The sequence below is a fragment of the Synchiropus splendidus genome, chromosome 13 (assembly GCF_027744825.2).
Source record: "Synchiropus splendidus isolate RoL2022-P1 chromosome 13, RoL_Sspl_1.0, whole genome shotgun sequence".
In the NCBI taxonomy this organism is placed as follows: Eukaryota; Metazoa; Chordata; class Actinopteri; order Syngnathiformes; family Callionymidae; genus Synchiropus; species Synchiropus splendidus.
Genome location: NC_071346.1, coordinates 15,531,561 through 15,557,725, shown reverse-complemented (window position 1 = coordinate 15,557,725; position 26,165 = coordinate 15,531,561). Strand labels below are relative to the sequence as shown.

General features: G+C 39.3%; 1 protein-coding gene across 7 annotated transcripts in view; it reads left to right on the top strand.

Moving 5' to 3' along the window:
* Positions 1–19,581: 19,581 nt before the first annotated feature.
* astn1 (astrotactin 1) overlaps positions 19,582–26,165 on the top strand; it is a 294,106-nt gene continuing 287,522 nt past the window's right edge. For all 7 annotated transcript variants that reach the window (XM_053882621.1, XM_053882619.1, XM_053882617.1 and 4 more), the window contains exon 1: positions 19,582–20,054. In XM_053882621.1, coding sequence (XP_053738596.1) covers positions 19,748–20,054 — 307 coding nt within the window. In that variant the 5' untranslated portion in view covers positions 19,582–19,747. The remainder of the gene's footprint in view (positions 20,055–26,165) is intronic.

The following is a 26,165-nucleotide window of genomic DNA, read 5'->3' as shown; positions in this document are numbered from 1 at the left end:
TTGAAGCGCGATGAGATACATAAACATCCTTACATTGTGTTTAGCGTGAACCATTGTCACATATCTTGATGCCGTGGGCAGCGCGTCACATAAAAAAAGACAGAGGTTGGGACAAGGTAAGCCATCAGATGGCGCTCCTTTTGTTCTGCGTGCAACAACATGTCAAGTGCTATTTAATGCCCCTCAAATGGCGGTGCGCATCTATCCCAAACACCATCAGTAAGGAGAACCGGCGCATAAGCGGTAGTGACTGACGTCCGATAAATTCAGAGGATATACAACGCTTCCGAATGTCTCCCCAGGCCACGCTACCAATAAACCTGTAAACAGCAGGGAGCATCTACATATACAACTAAAATACATGAGGTGGTTAATACAAAACACATGTAGTGGCTGACACTGCTTTGGCAGAAGTCCATCACATTTTTTATTTTTTAGAAATGGATAAGTGCTCCGTGGAGCTAAAGCAAACTCAGAAAGACTGCGGCTGAAGACCTGGCAACCTACTCCAACATTCACAATGCCTTTACCTCTTATCATGTTCAAGCTACAGCACAAAAGGGGGTAAGATGAGTTATTTCAACTCATATTGTAATAATATGAGTTACTCTTCAAGCGTGATGAGATACATAAACATCCTTATATTGTGTTTAGCGTGAACCATTGTCCCATAGTATCTGTTTGAATGATGTCTTCCAGTCCTGCTTGTTCTTTTAAGCAAATGTCATGCTCAAGGATTTCATGAAGTGGAGAATCTACCGTCCGAATCTTCCGTTGGCCTCCAGTGTATGAGATGATGGAACATGTTTGGGGAAGAGAATTCACAGGCCTCCATCATATTTTTGATGGTGTCTCCTCTGTCACAAAAAAGCTAAAAGACCAAAAATAATGTGGTTTCAATGGTTAATTATTCTGGATTTTAAAGCCAGGCACATCATGCCTCATGCAGAGAACGTTTCACGCAGTAAATGTGCTACTGTGCCCACTCCCCTCCTCCTGGCACCTTGTTATAAATACACTCCTCCACATTCCCAAATTCCTCACATCGCATGGTTATATAATATTATTCTGAGAGAGTAAGCCTCATTATACACTTGTCAATAAATTATTAATGACCTTAACAAATTATCCATCACCGGAAATGTTGAAAAATTCATACACCACCTTCCTCACACAGTTCTTCTCTCGATGCTGCTCGGAGAAGAACTAGAGGTGGGGAAGAATGTGTGCGCCGAAACAAGGACGGTCAAAGCGCGGATATGAAATCAGCTCTCTGAACCGAGGTTGGAGACGAGTAGACGTCCAATTTAATTGGATTAGTGATCAAAGCTTGCCAACTCACTCTATTTACCAGCAGTCGGGATGTGTACCAACGTGTGCTCTTGTGCAGAAACCAAATGTATGGCCTGTTTTTAATCATCTCTCTTAAGTCGTAGCTTCCATTTGATGAATCTTTATGATGGGTAAGAGGATTGGAGCCGGCCCTGTCAAAAAGTTTGAGTGACACAGAGCAGATTTCAACCAGGACGGCTTTTGTCGATGGGTTTGTGTCTTTGAAAGGCTGTAGCCTTAGCAGCAGACCAACTGTCTAAAGGGCCAGTGGCTCTGGTACTATGCATATATAGCCAATATGGAATTATCATATACAAGTAACATCCGATTTACGACATGCTCGACTTAGGTCCACTCGTACTTCCGACCACGGCCAACATGCTTTAATTTTTATTTTTTTTTAATTCAATGTCTAGCACTGCAGCACGTAGCAGCCCGGCAATGCATGCGACAGTTACGGCAGCCAGTCTGCATCGCGTACGACAGTTACAGCAGCCCAGTATCCCAGCATCTCACTCTCACACAGCTACCACTACAGTAGCACCTATAACCCTCGCGTCGGCTATTTTGAATGACATTCGACTTACGTTCGATCTGACTGATGATCAGTTTGTCGGAACCGATCCCGGTCGTAAGTCGGATGTACTGTAAATATAAGCATGGTTGGTTCTGTTACATTTGAGTGATATGTGTGAAACAATTTTTTGCGACTTGAGCACATCGATGAGGGGGAATTGAAAAATCGGCGCGAACAAATCTACTGCCTTAGCTACGGTCTTCAAACGAAAACAAAAGCCTAAAATGGTATAAATGTATCAGAACTTCAGATTGAAGCAACCGTGCCAAAACTGCCCTGGAAATGAACAAAATCCTTTTGTTTATGTTTTAGACTATGATAGGAAAAACAATTGCTGGTGTGTTTAGTTACAAGCCCAAAACAAGAAACACATTTCATTTCTACTCTTTCACAATCAGACCATGCATCTACTGACAAGTGTGAGAGAACCAGGTGGTTAAAGTAAATAGGGCTGAAGAATGAACCTGCTCTCCCCCTTCAAAATGTATTGCTCAAATCTTCACTGATATTCCTTGCAGCTTCCTCTGCTTCCATGCACTCAAGTCACATTTGGTCTGCGTCACCGTAGCATATGTAAACAGAATGTTATTGTAAAATAGTATATATACAGAAAGGAAACAGTGCAGTATTTTCTCTTTGTAATTATATTTTAAACTGAATTTATGCCACAGACCCATAAATTAACATTTTCCCACTTCATGTCAAGGAAGAATACAACCATGTATCCAGTGATTTTGGCCCACAGATCCACTGCAAGAGTGGTGGTCTGGAGCTGTCGTCTGAGCTTGTAGCAACCAAGCATGTCGATGTAGGAGGAACCGATCCTCAAATGGCAGGTTAAAAATACTTACTAGGTAGGCCCCATCCAAATTGTCGGTCTCTGGATATGACCCAGACCCAGACCCAGATATTTGAATTGCCTCCCATTTAACTTCATTTTGACAGTGTGTGTGAAATAAAATAAATACATGATAGCCATTTTTAACCCATATGCTATCTGTTAAAAGAAGTGAATATGAATAAATAAATGAATTAAAAAAGAAAGAAAAGAATGCTTTGCCTGCAATTGTTTCCCAATTCTCCCTGTCTGATTTGTTCATTTTTCACATCATTTGTCTTTCTTTCTGTGACATTAAAAACCATAAAATCAAAGAAGGTGCCTTCATTTTTTAAGACGGCCATTATTTTATAGATGGCTGTGGTTAGATTCCCTTTTGGCCAGTTATAGATTGATGCATATGGTTAAGTGGTGGATAGTGTAATTCAACCACCTCATGGAGAAAAGAGTAGCAGTACACAACAATACACTGCCTTGTCGATTTGCATAACATTTGCACACAACATTGTCATACATTAAGGAAAAGTGTAGGACTTACTTGCTCAGGACAATTATAAGCGGTGATAATGGCTTTCACTGTGAGTGCTTTTGGTGGGTTCAGTCCTCAAACACAGCCAAGACAATCAATGAAAGTGTTGCTTTATGGAAACATATACACCAAGACAGAGTGTGACAAATTACAGTAGTTCATCTTATAAGTATCAGGCTGGAGCCTTTGCTATGACTCACCAACAAGGATTTTACAAAACATAATTATTATTAAAATCTTTATATATATATATATATATATATATATATATATATATATATATATATATATATATATATATATATATATATATATATATATATATATATATATATATATATATATATATTCCTATTATTTATTTATTTATTTATTTATTTATTTTAGCTGCAACAGTACATTTTTCGTAACACAATGTTGGCTGCTATAACGTGGTTATGTCAGACTGCTGGTGTATGTGAAGCAGCCCAGTGAATGTCCAATGTCCTTGTTTGGTTTAGTCCAGAAACTTATTAACAAGTGCACCTCTTAAGGGGTAACATTTCTACAATTTTACATGTTGCTATTAATGTTATTATCTGTAATCTGTACACTGTACACTAAATTATTTTCAGGAGAATATATATATTTATCTTTTCCCCTCAACATTCATAAAAAAATGCTTTTACACCTCGAGATGTGTTTAATAATAAGACAATACAGTTCACTTTTCTGGAGCCACCAACAATCAATAAAGGCATGACGTAATGAAGCTCAAAATCCCTGTTCAAAGTCACACAGAATGGAATGTTAGTTTTATATTAATTGCTTTCTTTTTTTCAGCCATGCAGTTCAATAGCTAAGCAGCATCCACTACAAAGTGTTCCTAAAATCTGGTAAAATATCCAATTTAGCCTGGATTAGTATTCACGATTGCGCTATCATGGTTTTAATCCACTTTTAAGCTTTTAAGGATAGACAACGTTCCCCGCAAAATAATATAAAGCATGGGCAAAAGTAGCAATTAAAAATAACAAGCTGGAGAACTTCATTAAAAGGAACGCTCTTTAGGGAAAAGCAGGACACTGCACTCAAATCATGAATCTGTCTGACAGGATCTGGATGGCGCGATTGTAGAAGCCTGCACGAGCAAAGATGACTGACATCTGACAGAAGTGAAATCACAGTGCAACGTTGTCAATAATATTTAATGAAAATCTAATCTTTCTCTGTCAGTCACACGTCAAACTGACACTTCATTTTAAAAAAAGGTTTTGCACCATCAGCACGTCTGTTTTTTCTCTTTTTTTGTTGAGCTATTTTCTTGCATTTCTTCATTGTTTGTTTGAATCATAGTCCACTCACTCAAAATCCAGTGATCTTCTTTTGGGAGCACAGTCATATATTGGCTACCAGAGCGATAAGGTCTGCTTATGGAATGTGTTCTAGGGGTGACGCCACATCCAGAAGGGGTTGGATTTTTTTCACTTCCCGATGACAAACACAGTGTGCCTGGTTGACATGTACCGTGTTGTTGTAAGCATTGCATTTTTTCTATGAATGAATAAATAAAAGTTGGTTATGATGTTTGTACAATTGCAAAAATACACATGCTTGTCAAATGATCTGACATTGACATGTGTTATGTTTTGCTGATATAAATGTTTGGTATATTGTATGATGGCACTATGCACCATTGAGTAAAGGACATATATATATATATATATATATATATATGGTACATAGTGCCATCGAGTCCTTTACTCAATAAAAAGATTCAAAGTTGGCAAACAGAGAGTGAACAGACCTGGCCTGAATGACAGCAGGAAGTGTGACAAACTGGCACATGTGTTGGGAATCAGTCATTCCTCAGGCCTTGAGGAATGACAGCAAGCAGAACAAGTCATAGCGGGGCAGGACATGAATGACCTGTTTAAAAATTAAAAATAAAATCTCACAACAAAGATTAAATTTCACTGTGTTTTGCTGGACAATGTTTGACCGGCCCATAGGAGAGCCAGTATTTTCCCCATCTGTTTCATTTTAATGCTGCTGAGCTCAGCAGCAACCTGCTCATCCACAGTGTCACATTCAAACCACATTTTCAAAAGGTCTGCTGACTAAATGCTAATAGCCGAATCAAAACATTTGGCACAGGAGCAGTGCACAGCTGAGAAGATGCGGTTGCCGGCTTGTACTGGTTTCAAGTGTCTTATTGGTGGTTGTAAAGACATGCATGTTTACTTTTTCCAAATAGAATGTCACATGAAGCTGCAGTGGCACGAGTGAGAAAAGCAGTTAGATTTTACTGTATTATTCTTTTAAATAAACAAGAAGATGTTTGACCCAAGAACCAGCCATTAAAACATACTCTCCACCATATTGCAGCTCCCCAGAAATACATAATTTATGAGCATGCCAAAGATGACTTTCAGTTCTCTGATCGTCTGTATCTTTTCTTCACAGTTTCAATCCGTCCCTCCAACTTCAGTATTTGAAAATGGTTGCATCAGATCTTCATTTTTATCTTCATTTTTTTATATTTTGGGTTTCATTCAGGAGCTGTCTATATGTGACCGTCGAGTCAACATTTTGATCGAGGTTATGTGTTCATTTTTATACAATCGCTCCTTGATAAATAGCAAAAATAGCAGGTAATTTCCAATTTTACACAAGGCCCAATATGTCATCAACTAGGCATTCAACTGTTTTTTGGCTGTTCTAACCAGCTTTAGCAAGAGTACCACCACCGTAGTGTATTGTGTGTTCCTTCCTAAAATAACCCTGATTCTTATCGTGTTCATATCATGCCTCATCAAATCCATGGACTGAAATGTATGTCATCCTCTGCTTTATTATATTATTAATATAATTACTTAATGTTAAATTATTTTGTTTTGGGTCAATGTATTGGGAGCCGGTACTTCCATCTCCATTGTCATTCCATTGTCTCTCATAATCCTCAGTCTGGCCTCCATAACTTTGTATCCAGATGTTTCTACATGAGCTGTCACTTTAATATACTCATTTCTTAACTTTTCCTTCCAGGACACTCCCAATGAAAGTCTGAGCATTTTCAACTCTTCCACTTTTAAGTCGGCTTCCGAGCTCTCTACTGTCCTGATGGCTTTTCACTATTGCTGCTACTATTCTTCCACAAAATTCAACAGCTCCTGCTGCTCCAAGGATGCTCCTCTCTTCACTCACTTCCTCCTTACTAATTCCAGTATATTCTTCCAAGTCTTCCTGACCTTGACCTTGACCACATTCTTAAGGGATGACCTTTTATTTTGTCCACCAGATGTTATTTCACCCCAACATGGACACTGTTTTCCTCTTTCCGCTATGAATCTCATCACTATTGATCAAGCAAAACCATGGCCATAAAATAGGTTCATGCTGCATCTGGTGCTGAATGATAATTATTCCCTGCAAAATGGAAAAAGAATGACTACTTTCTAAATTAAATAATTTATCTTGACAAGGGTGAGAATATATTCGACTGGCCAGAGGTAATTATGTCCCAGAAATGAGAGTTTCAGGGACAGCGCTTATTAAATTTCATCACCACTGACTCCTCGCCCAAGGTGTGAAAACGTATTAAAATGCATCAGAATCTCTCTAAAATTCATGAAAAACATCCCATAACCTTAAATGATATTTCTACTGTTAATAATAATAATAATAATAATACATTCATACATGCTATACAACATATTCTAGTGACAACATTCAATTGTTCAGGATTTTTTTGTTTTGGTCTCCCAACATGTACATGAATCATGGTTTCAAACACTTTAGCTCAGGAGGATTTCATGCGCATTGTTGGCAGCACAGTGCTGTCAAAATAATGAGTTACAGCAAACCCGGCCTGCTTATTTTTAGAGAACAGATAACAAAAAAAGCAATTTGGGCTGTAAAATGACAGATAACAATGCAAAGGAATAAACAGTAGTCTGACAGAATAAGTCAGATTTCAGCAAGTTTTGGTGTGGTAGGTGACTGACTATAATTTGTGTTTATATTTTCTCAACTTTTTGTTTTATTTTCTAATTAATCCTGCACTGTGAGATCACATTAGTGTTGTAGCTGAGGCCACTTAACCTGAAATTGACAAAAGCATATGTCTATTAGTCATTTAGACACGCTCTTATGCTGGAGTCCAGGTGTTGCCTGACTGACTTAAAATGCATGTAAACAGCTTGGTCCAACCACTGGAGAGAAATTCTAATTTCTCTTAGTCGGCCTACACAACCTGAATAATGCAGTTAATAGCTCGATTAAGCCAGCTTGTAGCGGAGTTGCTTGACCTTGACCGGACTGGGAGATGTGCGGCTGCACGATTTTCAGCTATGCAGCCGAAGCGAACAAACTCCTTGAGTAATCTCAGTCTAATGATGTTAATAACCTTCGATACAATTGGGAAGTTGTGTGCGTAACATGATGCAGTATATGTGTTCCTCACGCTTAGTCGATGTACACCTGAGCACATGACAAACTTGACATCAGCTGTGAAACTTGCATACATATCGTCTTCCGCCTCATTCACGCAGGGCATTTTCATTGTTTGCTCTCACAAGAAGATTAGAGGACGCGATGTGTTGGTTAAGGAGGCGACAGTACCATCATGTTAGCAACGGTTAGCATTGTTGCCTAGTAGGTTAGGGCTCATGCCGGTGATCAAAAGTGCGACTCTGTGCTTTAGATACTCGACATCTATCATCCTTTTAACACATAGACAAAACAGAGAGTTTGTGTTGACAATGGTGAGAGCATCATGACGGGGACGGCAGTCAACCATCGTGCCGATGGGCTGATTCTGGCTCTTCAGTTAAACTAGCTGATCAGTCAGCATGATCACTGTGTACAGAGAATGATAAGAGAGTCTGAAATGGTTCCTTGCTACCTGGCACCAACCACCGTAGCAGAGGTGCATGACTCAGTTATCCGACATTCTCTGCACTGCATATAAGCCGGAAGAACATGGCGCAATTGAGCTAAATCGAGCTATTGTGTTAGTCAGGCCACTCTATGTTCTGGAATCGATCTTGGTCTTGTGTTATGTGGTCTCGACTACAACACCACATTCCATCAAATTCTTATTGATAAGGGGAGGCAAATTTTCTGATGTTTTGAATGAATGAATGTTTTGAGATCAGAACAGTGTCTACTATATATGATCATAAATAACATGAAAATTTGATGCTTATACATCAGATAGTTGTAGTATATCAGATGAAAAACAGAGTACATGAAGGTTATTCAGGTGGTTATTCACTGTGGTAGATAAAATATGGAACACTTGATGATGCAAGGTTGTCCCTTTACGTCTGATACAGTCTTCCAATGTTTACGAAATGACATGCTGGCACAGTACTTGCTAGTAAAATGAATCCACTATCCTTAAATTACATTTAATTTTTCATTCAACCCTCAAAGTGTAAAGCACTTTCAAGATCTCATGCTCCGTAATGTGTGCCACCCACTTTGGTTGCTCAGGGTAACATCAAGAGGGATTTCTGGTTCAAAAAGGCAAATAAGGCTTCAGTCGGTATAAGTCTGTGGAATAATTTGCTAAATATGTCAGAGACAGGAATGAAACGGAGTATTTTTCTGTGGAATAAATTGCATATTTTTTCCATGAACAGAAAAGCCTCATCCTCTGTAATTTGATCCACAATATGTTCAAAGGATTATCTTATCCTGCAGCAGCGCAATTACAGGAAAAATAAACAACTGCACGACTAAATAAAGACTTAAAATAAAGAAAATACATTGCATAATGGATGAGACCAAACTGCTTGAAACATCTATGGAAAGAGACCACACACACTAACAAGAGCTCCTCTGGATCGAGGTTACTTAAGGTAGTCCAACGTAGCACCTCGGTCACATCACATCTGGAAGGCAAAAAATGTCTGTCACTTTCTGGTTGGTTGTGCCACAAACCCCACTCTTGATTCATATATTCTAAAAACATATAGGACTCAGTCCAGGGGCTTCCTCAGGGGAAACCCACACAACCTCCATAACAATATTCCAGATGGGTTGATATGTCGGAGTTTGATCTGCAGTCACTGAGTGAAGGCCTGATACATTACTTTTTTTTTTTCATGGGAAAAAAATGCAGATTTCGGAATTGTGGAGACAACACAGTATAGCACCCATGTGTTTCATTACACTCCTCTCAGATATCTATGGACACTGGATACTCAGTCAGATCTTATCTGTGTGAAGAAAATAGAGTTTCCTTTAATAATCTTGAAAGCTAAAAATACAAATTGAGGTGTATTCATTATGCAGAGACTTCATTGTGAGAGGCTGATATTTCGGGATCATCTCCTGCTTCAGTAAGACATCTTGCCTAAATGCAAAAAAATATATACAGTATATATATTTTGTAATATAATTATAAATGTAATATAGGTGTAATAATAGGTTTCATTCACCGTCCATGTTTTTAAGACAGAAAGCATTTCCTTTGGTCAGATCCCTGAATGCTTCTAGTACAAACTGAGTCAGTATTTTTGGTCCCCCCCTTTTTTTTAATACTGCTGAGCTCAGCAGCAACCTGCTCATCTACAGTGTCACTTTCAAACCAAATTTTCAAAGGCCTGCTGACTAAACACTAATACCAGCATCAAAACATGTGGCACAGGAGCCACACGCCGCTAATATTATAAGGCTGTGCTGGCTTCTGTCCCAAGTTCATTTGATTAAGGTGAATGGCGTACCTTGTTTTGGCTCGGAAAGTGTTTTTTTCTCATTTTCTGGTTAACATAATACACACTGTTGAGTTGCAGATGCTTTTGCAAATTACCTGAACCAGGAATAGTATTATTCTCCGAACAATATTGTCACATTCAGAGTTCGTAAACAGTGATGTTGTTGAAATGGGTACATGTGCAAAAGGAAGTATGGCAGAGTACAGTTGCTGGTCAAGCTACATGAGACCTGCAAAGGATTGTATATTTTATCTGCAAAAACTTTCATTGACAGATGAAAGACGGATCCGTGACAGATACAGCTTCAGAGAGTGTTCATTTTCTTCACAGTACTCCAAGTCCACACTTCGAGTACAGGCACTGACAACCTATCACACAACAACCAAACAAACAACTCGAGCATCTCTGTAGATGGATCTACAAGCGGCTTAGATTGGCAAGATAAGTGTTCATATTTTGCGCTGACGTGAACCGAATGAGTAACATCACAAATGAAAAGGATGCCGCTGCGTTACTGGGGGCAACGCAACACTGAGAAAACATGTCCTCAGGGCATCAGATTACTATGAAAGAACTTTAACGAAATAATGTCTGACAGCGATAACAGTCCATATACTCTACATTCTACTTCCAGCTATCATAGAAATCCCTTGCTGATCCAGGCTCCGCCCTTGACCAATCTCTTCAAAGGGGCCGGTGGCTGGAAGACTTGAATTATGTATTAAGTATTTTCTTCCAAAAAAATTTCCACGACCAACAGTGGACCTTTGAACAAGATAATACCAGTAGTCCAATTGGTACTTTCACTCATTTGTCAGGGGAAAACAATAAAATATTTCAATCACTAACATAGTGTTATAACTGATCCTGACACATCATGACCGTGTGCGTGCGTGTTTTCTCACAGTTAACTAAACTATATCCACACCTCAGCGATGAAAATACAACTATTTTACTTGTTTTTTTTTTGTCATGGCAGTTACTCATTAGTACTGGTTCTGGAATCAGATCTTGCTATGTTTATGTGCATCATTAGACATCAGTGTGCATGGCCTGTGTGGCTAATATTTCCAGGCAACAACACTATTTTCAAAGAAATCCATTTTTTTATGTTGAGTGTTGTGACATAGTGGTTGGATTTTGTTATTATTGTTATTTGCGGTGAAGAAAACAGAATTGAAACCGCCTGTTTCAAGGTTAGGTAACCAGATATATTTATATATATATTTTATCACATGAAGAGAACGTGTTTATCTATGCTGTTCGGACTGTTTAAGAACCTCTGTCAGAAACAGTTTGTCATTCTTCATTGTTCAGCTGGAGCAGTCAATTCATCTGTATTCATGTTTTTAACATCTTTCCGGTCAGAGACACAGATGAGGTTTGAGAGGAATTTATGTTACAACCGGTCAAAGGACTCTGGATGTGTGGGACTATATAATTCTGATAGATAGTTTGACTTTTACATTATTTTCGTTCACCACTATAGGACTAATAATAACCATCTAATCCAATTAAATTTTCTCTTGAAAAAATGGTGGGCAGAGCAAATAAGGCAAAACAGTAGATACTTCATTTTCAGAGTAAATTGATCTAGTTGACATTGAACCAAAGGATTTTTTGTTTTTGTTCATTATCAAAGCCAATATTATCTTTTCAATACCACAGTTTTGATTTTGTTTTTTCAGCGCCAAGTGAAATTGACTCTGCTCTGGCTCGATATGTGAGAGGGCTACCTACAAAGGACTGCTCATTTAAATCAGCACAAACTCTCACTGACAAATGATACAAGGATTTCAGAGCCAGACAATGTGTGAACTTTACTCTCTTCACTCTCCTGAAACGTTCAGTGAACTTCACTCTGCAGTTACAACACAACAACCAGATAAATATTAGCACTGAAATCCTTTCATCTTTGATGTTCACTAATCCATCTATGTAGATGGTAATACAAGCCACTTCCATTGCAGAGGAGTGTACACATAACTTTGATGATGTGGAGTGTAAATGGGTCTATAGACCAAACACAAGGTGAAGGGGGTCAGGTGGAAACAATCGGAGACAGTTCGACCTGAGATGGACAAAGCAAGTTCACCGAAATGTGAGGGGATTTAAAAACAGCCATGAGATAAGTACGGAGCCCTGGAAGTGACATGCATGTGTTTATTTTTTTTGGAGGTGGCATGCATGACTTTTTTTTTTTTTTAGGCTGAGTATTTCGAGATATTTTAGTTATCTATGCTGTTCGGACTGTTTAAGAACCTCTGTCAGAAATAGTTTTTCTTCATTCATTCATTCATTCATTCTTCATTGTTCAGCTAGAGCAGTCAATTCATCTGTATTCATGTTTTTTAATATCTTTCCGGTCAGAGACACAGATGAGGTTTGAGAGGAATTTACCGGTCAAAGGACTGTGTGAGGGGATTTAAAAACAGCCATAAGATAAGTACGGATCCCTGGAAGTGACATACATGTGTTTATTTTTTTTTGAGGTGGCATGCATGACTTTTCTTTTTAGGCTGAGTATCTCGAGATAATTTTTATCTCAAGAAACGATTACTTCCTGTAACCACTATGTCTCCCATGGCTTTGTAACATTGTCATTCGCTGTCTGCAAGTCGGAATATTGCCGACGGCAATGTCTGTGCGCTTTTAACACTCTGATCAAGTGGCTTCTACTCAAAATAATACCACCTGTGGCATGCATGACTTTTATTTTTGTTCTCCTGAGATAACAGTTATCTCGAGATAATTTGTATCTTGAGATCATTTCTATCTCTGTGTTAAAAAAATAAAGTCATGCCTGTCACTTCCAGGGACGTGTAATACGTATAGCCACATATGGTATTATTTTGAGTAGAAGGCACTTGATCAGGGTGTTAAAAGCGCATAGACTTGCAGACAGTGACTGACAATGTTGATGAACAGTTGCGAAGCCATGGGAGACATTGTGGTTACAGCAGGATGTATACAAAATGGTTTGCCAGAGAGGCGGCTACGCATGCGCTGACATTTACGATTGTATCTGGAGATAACAATTATCTCGAGATAGTTGTTATTCGGGCAAAAAGAATAAAGTCATGCACGGCACGTCCAAAAAAAAACAAAAAACACACGCATTGTCACTTCCAGGGCTGTGAACACAGTGCTTTCTGAAAGAATATGCTTTTGTTCATTGATGTCTTCAACGCAGTTGAGCTCCATATACATTTATCTGCTTGTAAAAAGGCAGGAGAAGTGCTCCCGTGGCTGATTACTAGTTCATGTTGACTTATAAAATACTGCAGGAACAGATTGCAGACATGCAGATATGCTGGTACTTCATCTGCAGAGTGGATTATTTAGTGTTTAATCCTGCTTTCAGCATTCCCACAAGTCTCAGTGCAGGTTGTAACTTTAGCAGTGAGAGCTGATCGGCTGTCTGTACGCCAGCACCATAGCGACAGTGGCCTCTTCAAGGCTCTAATCAACTTTGCGGCCCACGCTAAGGTTGACAGCAAATGCGCTGAAGAGATGAATCTGTTTGGAGCTGATCACAGAACGAGTCATAAAGCCGGGGCCAAAGCCTCGCTCGTGCGAGAAGATTAAACAGGGAGATCTTTCTCTTGATCAGAGTCTTCGGTCCTGCCCTCCCCGCCATCACTGCACCTGCTCGTCGCATCCCTTGATGGATGTGCTCCTCTCTTGTGACACTTCCTCTCTTTCTCTCCACTTTTACAGATGTCCTTTTCTTCAGTGCTCCCTCTCCAGCCCTGATGCCCCCACCGCTCGTTTTTTCCCCCCCTTTCTGATTTGCAGCTTAAAGTGTACGCAAGCATCTCAACCGACTGCAATCAGTTTGTGGTTCTGACCAGTCTTACAAATCAAATAGTAATTCCAGAAACCTTATTTGTCCCTTTCGTATTATCAATCATGGAGTGCTGATGGTTGGTGAATGTGGCTCATGCTGGTGGATTCAGCGAACCTGCTGCTAACCTCAATTATCATATAAACAAGGCGAAGGAAACCTGGGTCACTTCCGTGTACATGGCTACCTCCGATAGTTAAATTGCGTATGTGTTCATTTGTCATCTACACTCAATGGCCACCTGGTCAGCTGTTAACACAAGAAATATGTTGAAACTAAAGGGACTGGCTTTGGACAGGGCATGGTTGTTGGCGCAACTCTGCTTGACACGCTGAACCTTCTTTAGGGTTTATAGAGAATTGGATGAAAGTATTCTGTATTCAGTCAATGAGGTGAGAGTCTCTTCATTTCTTCCTTGACATTCAGATGGTAGGGGTCAACTTGAAAGCATGGCTCCATCCTGCCTTCACTCAACTGCTCAGGCGGTGTGTGAGGGACATTTTCTTGGCACACTTTGGGCCCCGTAGTACAGTTTGAGCATTGCTTAAATGCCATGGCCTTTAAACAAAGTAGTATTTTTGCTGACCTTGCAGCCGCCAAATCTGAAGCAACAGTGCGATGCCGCGCTGTCAATATGGAATGTTCTTCAATCTATGCCTTCAGAACTGCGGCAAATCTGAATTTGTTCAGAATAGACTTGGAAATTATATACTGACACACTTGTTGTCTGTGGTTCTCTTTTCCCTTTATCCTTTAACATGTTCTCTAAAACAGAAAACTAAAATGAGATTTTTCAATTTAATTTCACTTATGTATAATGACCTCTATGTTATGTGACTGTCCACGTTCCCATTTTCACATGCGTCAAATAAATTGACCGGGAGGGCGGATAGTAATAAACATGAAGTTGTGTCCCAGCTTGGGCATTAAACAGTCCATGGCACAGAAAAGGCAATCCTCTTTCGTTGTGGCTTTTTCATCAAAATACATCTACCGATTGTCTGATCAACAAAAACGGTGAGGGAATTTTCCATGTGGGACGATGAACATATGTTCGTCTTAACTTAATCCAATACAAGAACCTCACGTTGGAACTGCATTTTTTAATCTTCTGGGGTTGAATTTCCAACTAACCACATATTTTCCGCAAAATTGTAATTGTAATTAATGGTGACTTTCTACTGAATAAACTTGTGTTGCATTGTAATTTTGAGGCGGAAACACACTGTAGTACTTGTCTGCTATACATTCTTACAGTATAGAAGCCTAACTGCTTTTTTGTGTCTAAAAAATATAGTGTTTTCCATTTATTTAAATTCCTGGTGGTCCGGGCCACATGTGCCCCTTACCCCAAAAGCAAATCTGACCATGTTCATATGGGACAATACTTTGTGCAGTGCAACACCTTCCAACCACCCCTTAAGTTTGTGGAGATCAATGGGATGAAGTGAAGCTGCCAGTCACACCAGACACTGTCAAGAGAAAAAGAACAAACAGGAAACCGGATAAGACTGCACAAAATAGACCTGTGGAGGGGGTCGTGACCAATGGTGACTTTGCCTGCCAGCAGTTCAAGCTCTAGTGTTAAAACCACATGGACTATAAAGGCACTTGACCGTGAGCTACTACTACTCTATCTACTATCTACTTATTTCACATGAGTTCATGAAAACAGTGCATAGTCAATTCAATGATGCAACTCCCATAATTAAATAATTGTGTCGGCTTGCAGGAAAGCTTGTCCCCAGACCAGAACCAATCTCACCTCATTGGGATTTAATGTGTAGGCCTCAAGCTATGTGCTACCTGTGATGATGGCTCTGCTGCATTCCGCAGCTGTTTTATCTTCCTACTTGAGTCTTGAAGCAATGTTGAATGGAATATAACCATGCATTTTGTCTCCAGAGTCACAAGAAAGTAGCTTTCTATTGAATATATGCCGTGGTTTTTAGACAGTAGCTTTCTGGTTTCTGCTATTAGTCGATGAACCCTGCCTTATTGTATCCAATAATATGACCGCCGGTTTTGTAAAGGCATTAAGTGTGCATGTATGTATTCTGAAAGAAAAAACATAATACTGAGAAGATCAAAATCCTGGATTTTTTTGACAATTTTTTCCCAAAAATATCAATTTCAAGTGGACTTTAGCATGTTGACACGTAGTGCAGTTAAATGAAGCACATACCACTTCAGGTACCTCGTATGATCAAGCGCATGGTTACATATGGTGCCTCATATACCAAGTGGCATCTAGAATGAAGTAGTGACAAGTAGGGAGAATCCCCTAAATGGGAAAATGTTTTACTCCATACTCTCAAAAAGAGTACATGTCCATGAAAACAAAAGGTCTTATTAACCTAATTCAAAGCAGACAACAATCTGAAAACCCTTTTTTTTTTTGTTTTTTTTAATAAAAGGGTTGAGTTCTGCAAGAGTTATGAATAACAACTGAGGGCATATTGATCTGAGACATAGTCAGAAATAGGTTATGCTTATGAATCTTTACTGACAAACGGTTGCTGAAAATATTGTATTTATTTAGCTACAGCAAGTGATCGCACATCGAGTGCATGTTTCAGCATCCAGTTTTCCAACCTATTTGACCACCAGTAAGCAACTTATTTTCCAAATTCAACACCAATCTCAGTGAAATATTTTGGGCATTTATTATATGTGTGAAGAAGGAGTGCTGACATGAGCCAGCAGATGGGTAGCCGAGGATGTAACACAGCCCCAGCGTGTGTATATGCCTTCCCTCCACCACCAATCTCATCCTGCTTTTTAATATAGTGCGGATGATTGCATGCACCATTCGTTCGCTATAACTCCCGAGTACTAATAAAAAATAAAAAAAAATCTGACAGTGGCGATGGATTACTCCATTCCTTGCTCATTATTAACACAACAATGAATTTGCCTTTGTCATGAGGTGGGATTCGCTCAGTTGGATTTAAGCTACTTTACCTCAGCAATGCAGGTGGAACTAACCAAGTTATCGACACTGGCAGGGCACAGGCATGTTTGGCACGTGGCCATCTTTATGCTTGTCCGTGACAGCTGAGGTTTCTGGAAGAAATACTGTCAAGACTTTCTTCCGCTCAAGTGGAAGTCAAGACACAGCATGCAATTTCCCGAGCATAAAAAAGAATTTCAGCAGCCATTAATCAACTACATCTGAACAAGCAGCTTGAATGATAAACATTCCATACCACCGGCACAATGTGCATCTAGGTGCTGGTCATGTTTCACGCTTCATGTGTTTTCATTTTCATGGTAAGAATGAACTCATACATGTTTTAAGGGCAAAGGGTTCTTGAGCTGAATGCACAAAACATCTGCATGGAAACACAAAAAGAAAAGCAAATTGTGTGGCACCAGTCAAGAGAGTTCTTCAGCTATATTCCTCAACTTTGTTGTCTCGGATTTTGTCGGAACAGAACTGCGGCACTTAACATACTGTGGTCCATGGATGGGGATGCTGGGAATCTAAGCAACTTGTTAATGGTTTGCTCTCATTCTGGTGAGTCTGTAGTGGGGTGCAAGAACCTGGATTGTAGTCAGGTCTAAGTCCAAAGTCCAAGAACAGGATCCTAACTGTTCTGTTCCCTTTGCTCAGGTGTCATGGCCTCTAGAGGCACTGCATCAAGTGTGAGTTTGGTTGCTCGGCTGGTTCTTTTTTTCTGAATGGAACAATGCATGGTGTTTTCCACTGCATGGTGGACACTTCAGACCCTTAACCTAAAAAAAAAAAAAAATCACAACTGAGACATTTATTACCGTAGTCCATCTGTTATGATACTTTGAAATTGTGTTATTCAAATTAGTTAAAGATCATAAAATATACTGGAAATATTATGGCACATACTGTAAAAAGAACATGAGGATTCATCAGAGGGAGTCTGCTCACTGCAAGAATCGTTCTGTTTCTACAGTAAAGAATTGGACAACAGTTTTAGAGGAGTCATTTAATTCTTTTGGCTCAAAGCATACAATAGCTAGTTCTGCCAAATGAATATGCTCAAGGTCTTGGCTAAACCATTGTCTTTGACAGATTGTTATGAAAATCCAGTGATGATAATAATAATAGTCAACAATAGCCAGATTTATTTTTCTGAAGTTTGTCGCGACCTCAGAAAATAAATATTTGGATAAATCAGAGTTTGCATACTAAACAATGTGCATTTTGTCGAGCTTAGAGAACGGCAAGCACAAAATTTAATTTAGCTGATTGGAGGTGTTGGAACATGTAGATGACTTTATTAACCTTTCTGGCAATAGCCATCAAATTTGGATCTGAGACTGCAGTTGAGAGACAGGTTTGAGAAATCACAGCTGTCATGCAGAGGTAAATAAAATAAGCCAGTTAACTTTAGATAAGAAACTATACTTTCAGCAGTACAAAAAACTCTATTTACAGAACACTTAGTAGTAGCAGGAACAAACAATGGTGCCAAACCGATACTGACGATCATCTCAACAGCAACACAAATATACCAACTGGAAACATGAACTGCAGTGACAACTCCACAGCTGCGATAGGCAGCATGTCTTCCACAACATACCTCGCTGCTACTAGTATGTTCAACTGCTTTTGAGGCTGTGAAACTGGCGTCCCGAAGTCAAGCTTCTGCTGTTTGGCTGCAGTGGATTCTCCTGTGGCGTCAGACGAGCGAAGCTGCTTCAGGCTTTTTTCACACCACCTTGGTCGATCAACGTATGCACTTTCTGAAGATGTTACGCCAGATTGGAACTGCTGGTTTTGTATGTGCATAGTGTTTTCGAGCCTCCACATAACTTGCATGTCATTACAATATTTCTCTGGTCTAAAAAGGAAAAATAATGAGAAAATATCCGCAATGGGAATCCCACACCTGGACCGTCATCGATCGCAGCCATTATTTTTTTTGTCCACATGCGCGACACTGCGCCACGTGACTAATGCAGGCTTCACGTCCACCACAGAAGCTTTTAATGCATATTATGGACACTGCTTTTTAAACTTTTTAAAGAGTTGTGAATGTGAAGTAACAGGTAACGTGCATGTTTAAGTCACAGTAATGATAAACACGTTGGTAATTTTGGCAAAGGAACGCGTTTAGTCCCAACACTGATTACAGTAACCGCATACATTTTTGCATATATATTAGGAATATGGTAAAAAAAAGATGCCTTTTCTACACACTAGATTGCATTGCTCTGACACACATTAGAAATGTAGCACAAATATCCTCTACTTCCATGCTTTAGGTATATTTTCTGCATGTCTAACAAAAAAGGGTCAGGAAATGAAATATTACATAAATTGTGAAGTGTCCCTGAGGGCATTTTGGGAATCCAGGAATGGATTATTTAAAGCCATTAAGTCAGTTAACAGATCAATTCTAGTAAAATGCTGTCAAGAGTCGATGTCTGCTGTGTCACATGACAAAGCACTGACACACAGTCATTTCAAAATACTACATGGAAGAACCACCCGGAATATTATCAGGTTGTTTTATCTTCTGATGACAGACAGAGACTCTCACTATTGAAGTATCTCTAAAAATAAAAGCTTTGTGAAAACGTGAAATGTTTATGTTATGACTACATTGAACTCTTCATCAATGATTCTCTTGGTTACTAATACTACACCACTCCTGGAAGACAAAAACGGATTAAAACACAATATCATTCTTCAATTTTGCGTTTGATTTATTCCGGTGCTCTTATTTTGAAGTTATTTCCCACACGTTCCTCCAGTGTAGAATAATGTTTTCCTCTTTAGTGCGGGCTTGACCCAGTCAAGTTTCGGGGACAACTGAAGTCTGTTTATGAGGAAGTGAGGACCCACTGAAGTGTCACGCCCCCCTTTTCCGTTCTCCACTCACGGCTGCTCTCTCCTCCGCCGAGCATCCACAGCTGACAGAGCAGCCAACCACGGATGCTTCGAACAGCACTCTTCACTAGCATCAACATGGGGCCGCTTCTTTCCGGGCTCTGCTGGGTCCTTCTGGCGGCTCGTGTCGGCGGTTTAACCGGCGACGAGGACCAGAACCAGGACACCGAGTGCAAGATGAAGAGTGTGACAGTGTCGGCGCTGCCGTTTCTCAGGGAAAACGACCTGAGCATCATGCACAGCCCCTCGGCCTCTGAGCCGAAGCTGCTGTTCTCCGTCAGGAACGATTTCCCCGGCGACGTGGTGGTGGTGGACGACCTGGAGAACACCGAGCTCCCCTTCTTCGTCCTCGGTGAGCAGTCGTCAATTCATTCGGCACAAACGCGACTTCATTGCGCGACAATAGCGAGTGTTTTCCGTCATAGGCCTGCACACCAGTTAGTCTAATAACACACTCTGTCAACCACAGACTCCAGCTGGCACTTGAATCGAAGAATAATATCAGTATTGGATGATAATAAGTACTTGACAAAATCCCAAATGGCCTCTATTTAACGCACGTGCGCGGACTTGTCCAGCAGCTGATGCTACGGAGGCTCACTTAGCATGTGCATGCTAAAAACATGAAATATATTTCTGTATGTGCGGTGTCACTCCAAGTTGTTTGTGACCATGTTTGGACATCCAGTCCACCGTTTACACGCCTAGTTGGCCAGTGCTTGTGTGTCTTGGTAACACTTTCTTGGTCCATCACCTAGCTTGTAGCTGGTGCTCAGAAGTTTGAGTTAGCATCCGCGCTGTCCATGGTGCTGAATAATGAGGCAAACCGCCTCGCTCTTTTTTTAAACCCAGTACACCATGAAGAAAAAGGGTCTGTACAGTATGAACAGTATTCAATAACTTGTTTAACACTGTTAAAATGTTATGTTCAACTTTTGAGTTCCCCTCGTATGCCCTCGTTATATTACAAGTGGTAACAACACGTTTTATTTGCTAAACCTGTCTTTTATTCAACACACTGGCAAGTGCCCAGCAACCATTTTCACTCATAATTCAAAATCATTCAAATTCTATCCGCATATTGGGTTATTTATGAATATACTGTTATATATGTTGCTAAATATTATTTTAGAGGGTTGTACAAACTACATTTAACCCTATTGCGCAGTTGTTGTATACCACTTTAATGTTATAACAGTTGTTTTAATGATGAATTAGAATATTAGATTGAAAATGCAAGGTGTATGTTGGCAGATATATGTATATATGATAAAAAAAAAACAAAATCATATTTCATCACAACTCTCTGACAGTTATTTTTTAAATCACACAATTACGGCCAAAGAACAGATTTTATCCAACATGTGAAAAAAACTTGTCAAACATGTCAAATGGTAAACAACAACAACTACTGGAATGACAACTACACTCTAAACACCAACCTTGCAACAAGGTGGCTCTTAATAAACATCAAACTTGCTATAATGTCACAGAAGACATGACTGTTTGATTACATCACCAACTATTAGATCAAAATGCAGTGTCTTGTTTTTGAACCTGATTATTAAAGATCCAGCTGCTTTAGAACCTTTTACTTTACATTTTCCATTATTTTCTTTGAGTTTTCATCTCCTTCTGTAAAGTGGACATCATGAGTGATACCAATTGTTGTTAGCCAGGAAAACAATGGAACAACTTTGCACTGTCTGTTAAGATTTCCAATACAATTCCCAATAGACCTTCTTTTCCATAATTCTATTTTACTTTTGAGGAGTTCACAGACAAATCTTTTGAGTGTTTACATTTTGGAGCACAGTTATTTGGTCCTCAAATAAACACAAATGACGTAAGTGGTCTTTGCTGTTGTTCTGTTATCACTAGTTCTGATATATTATTGTGCAGAGAAAGGGGTGATGAGAGTGGTGTCTCAATGGTGGCTGTCCAAATTGGCAGTGGAATAGGACGTATTGTTAAGTATTTATTACACAGTATATATTGTTACAGTGAAGGGATACAATTAATACCTCAATAAGAATGTCACGCCTCAGCGTTGTCCTAGAGGCATGTTGTCTTTTGATTTGTTAGCAGATCTTTGACGGTCCATGGTGCTGAAAAATATTGTCATTGCTGCAAGAAGCATGTACCATACAAAGGGAAGGTTTCACAAATACTTTGTACATAAGAAATCATATTTGTGACAAATGGCTGTCAGATTTTATAAACATGATTTAATATATCTTGTTGGTTATTTGTTGTGGCAGTAATATTTATTTCAATCCATACTTCACATGGCAGCAACAAATATCCAGGATTTAAGAGGAACAGATTGAGGAACCAAACAGAAGAATGAGATAATATCCAAGTAAACGAATGTTATTCATGATGTGCTTCTAGCTGTTTGAAGTTCTGAGATGGATGGGTATCTTTTGCCAACTTTTGGAAGTTTGATGGGTAAATTCCACTCCACTCTCAGTAAGTTTCACTTATCCTCTGTTTGCCATTGCTCATGAGCATTGTAGGGTGCAGAATGTGGAAATCCACTTCTAATTCCAGGAACTTCTTTCCTAATGCCATAGTTGAATGAAATGTTATCCTGGTTTGGTCATCCAACATGACATTCCGATACTGTTGGGTTGCCCTGCATGACTTGAATTTCATCAGATTGTCTTTCAAAGTGACCAGAATTGGTCGCAGCTTTTGGCCCTGTGCAGGCAGCTCACCCATCCACCTTTCTTTGTGTATGATGAACATTTTCCCCTGCTTTTATAATTTATTGTCTGTTCAACAAAGAACCTAATAATAAAGTTTACCATTTCTTTTGACACTGAATATACCATATTCTCGCTTGCTCTTGAAATTGCCTCCGATCTTTAGAATCTCCATTGTTTCGTCACTTGTCTGTTGTCATTTTAAATTTTCTTACGTTGTAGTGTTCTCTGTGTCCAGTACTTGTGCTTTGACTTTCAGTGGTGAGAGGTCATTTCGTGCATTGTCTGGTGCCACTTTTGATAACACATGCCAACAATCTATCCTATTTCTTAGTATCTTAGTATTGACATGATTGGAAAAAACAGGTAATTTGTGACGGAAATTCAGTAAGCAGTATCAGTTTGGGCTCTGTATCGAGCTGTCAAAATTGTCTTTTTGCAAAACCATCATGTCTCCACGGGCCACTTACAGTCTATGTATATTTCGATGAAATGTGCAGCTGCAGAGAATGATGTGAATGAATGATGGGAAAAAAAGACATGTGGAATGTAACAAACTTGTTGTTGAGGTGTTGCAGACCATTTTTGTGCCCACCAAAAATAGTACTATTAAATTATGTAATTCTTTTCCGATATATATATATACATATTTTGGATTAAATAGTTCCAGTTATTGAAGCCTGATTGTTATGAAAGTTGAATTATATGGCAAGTGTCTTGTGTTTGGAACAATCAGTAACTGACAAATATCCACACATCAGTTTTTATATATCTCTGCTTCTGTTCCTTTAAAATGTTCCTTTTGTGAGTTCATTCCATTTTTCTTCTTCTGTCTGATGAGGCTGAAATGCAGACCAATTGCACTGCTAAACTTTCTGTACATTTGTGAAATACTAGCTTCTATGTCAAAGCTGTAAGAAAACCATGCTCCAGTTGAAGTGCTCAAAACCAACCAGCAATTATCTGCTGTGTTAACCTTCTACCGAGCACTGACCGTGATACATAATTTTAACTGGTGATAGTTGGAAAAAAAAGAAAAAGTAATTGTATTTAATTGTGACACTGTTCAGTCTATGCAACGTCTGGAAAAGGGCTTTATAATCTGTACTTAGTTGACCCCTCTCAAAATGGAAAAGAAAAATAAACGTTTAGGCTTCAGGTTGTTGCGTAAACAACCTGAGTTGTTTGTGTGATCTTAAGTGTTCAAATAATGCATTGTGTATATGACTAAGACTGTATAATAATTTGACGTATCCAGAATTAGTCCAGTGGTCAGAACGCATCTGTTATCATCCAAGTGTGTTGCTATTTGAATTCATATTTTATAAATGTCGTACAAAGCAAGCTGTAATGAAAATATACGACTACATCAGGATTATTTTCTTCTGCTGATAAGTCATTTATGTGACAGCAGTGCCCCATTCAGCCCTCCTCCTCAACCCTGTCTCATCACCAGGAGCTAACACCCTGTAATTGTTTGAGTGTTTGAAGACTGCAGAGATAGAGATCAGACACTTTCAGGGTGGATTCAATGTGGTGGCCATTAAAACCTTGCAGGTTGTTGGATTGGGACCTCATTTTGGTAAGAAAATAAGAAACTTGTATAATGTTATGGCTCATAGTTTCTGTGGCCAAGTCAACATCTGTGATCTAGCATCAATGAAAATCTGCTGAAGGAGCTCAATATTTGTTGATTTTTCTTTTGACACAAAGTTGGCTCTAAATTTAAGATGGTATTGCATCTGTTTGGTACGGAGCCCTGGAAGTGACATGCATGTGTTTATTTTTTTAGGATGTGGCATGCATGACTTTATTATTTTTTTGCCTGAGATAACAACTATCTCAAGATAATTTTTATGTCATGATAATGCGTATCTCGAGATACAATTGTAAATGTCAGCGCATGCGTAACTGCCTCTCTGGCAAAGGCGTTTTGTATACATCCTCCTGAAACCACAATGTCTCCCATGACTTTGTAACTGTTGGTCAACGTTGTCATTCGCTGTCTGCAAGTCTGTGCGTTTTTAACACTCTGATCAAGTGCCTTCTACTCAAAATAACACCATATGCGGCTAAGCTATATGTATTACACATCCCTGGAAGTGACATGCATGACTTTATTTTTTTTTTCCCGAGATAAAAATTACCTCGAGATACAAATGATCTCGAGATAACTGTTATCTCGGCAGAAAAAAAAAGTCATGCATGCCACTTGTGGTATTATTTTGAGTAAAAGGCACTTGATCAGAGTGTTAAAAGCGCACAGACTTGGCCGCTGTGAATGACAATGTTGACGAACAGTTACGAAGCCATGGGAGACATAGTGGTTGTAGGAAGTAATCGTCATGCATGCACATCCCAAAAAAAAAATTAACACATGCATGTCACTTCCAGGGCTCCGTAGTTTGGTAAATGTTCTGTTCTGTATATCTGTTTGACATTGGTGACATCGCACAAAACAAAAAGTGCTCGAGGATAATATTCAGTGCTATTCTCCATCTGCTATCTGAACAACTCGATGTCAAAAGTTTCCTGAGAGCACTTTCATGTCTGCTGCAGTCTCGGTGGATTGAATTGAAAGTGGTGAGGGGTCCTCCACCTTGGTTGACGCTAGTGAATTCAAAGAATGCTAACTTAAACCTTGGAAGTGAAGTGATGTGATTTGTTATTTATTTATTTAACTTATTTATATTTTTATCTTAAGAAACCTCTTATGTAATTTAGTGCTCCGTCTCTGCTTTCAGAAAAATAATTAAAAATAACTCTCGCATAGATTGATGCTATAGACTGCCGGGACGATGAAAACAACCAAAAAAAAGAACTTGCGAAAGGTCAGAATTGTTTCTTATCGTGCAATGTGTCATAACAAGCGAAAGCAATGAGGAATGCCTGAACAGAAAGGTTGGGGCAGCTGGAGGGAGAGACAGAGTGAGATGGTCTGATGTCTCGAAAGGGATCAATAGCCCCTTTTTTAAATCAGGTATTGATACTGCAGCCTTGAGGATCTGTCGATTCTGATGCCATATATTCTGCTTGTCGCACATAAAGTTTTCAATAATGTGAACTGTTTAATACTTGCACCAAGAAACACCACACCACTGACGTTGTGCACAACTGCTTTGGTTTTATTAAAATGTAAGGCTTTTAACGGGTCAATAAAAGTGCAACACGGCAAATATATTAAACAAAAAAAAAAAAATAAAGTAAATAAAGTACTAGACTACACTTTCATGGGGTACTGTTGCTCCATGTCGCACAAAGTGAAACTGAGGATATATGGGTTTATGGATCAGTTCGGACAGTTTTTTGGAAAAGAAAGCTGGATGGCTGTCTGTATCAGGTCCAACCCTGGCCAATACCGATAACCATCCATATTGATGATCTGGACCCTAAAACAACCTAAGACTTTCATAGAGTGATAACATAAACAAACCATCACTTCACGTTTGTCATAGATATTTTTTTTCAGTTGAAAGTGGCAAGAGATTTCAGAGCAACAAGCCCGTCTTCTTCAAAATAGAAAGACGGCCATGCGTGAGGTTTGACATTTTGATCCTGTTGAAGTTGCTCAGTAACTCCAGTATTAAAATAATCTCTAAATATTCAGTGGGCTAGTACTGCTATGGACACACTTGGAGGTAATGTCATGTTTTGCATTACCTGACAGCGGTATACTCACCGTGGTTATATCTCATCTGGGCTCTTTGTCACGAAGCTAAAACAACCTGTGCATAATGGGACTCGTCACTGTGCTC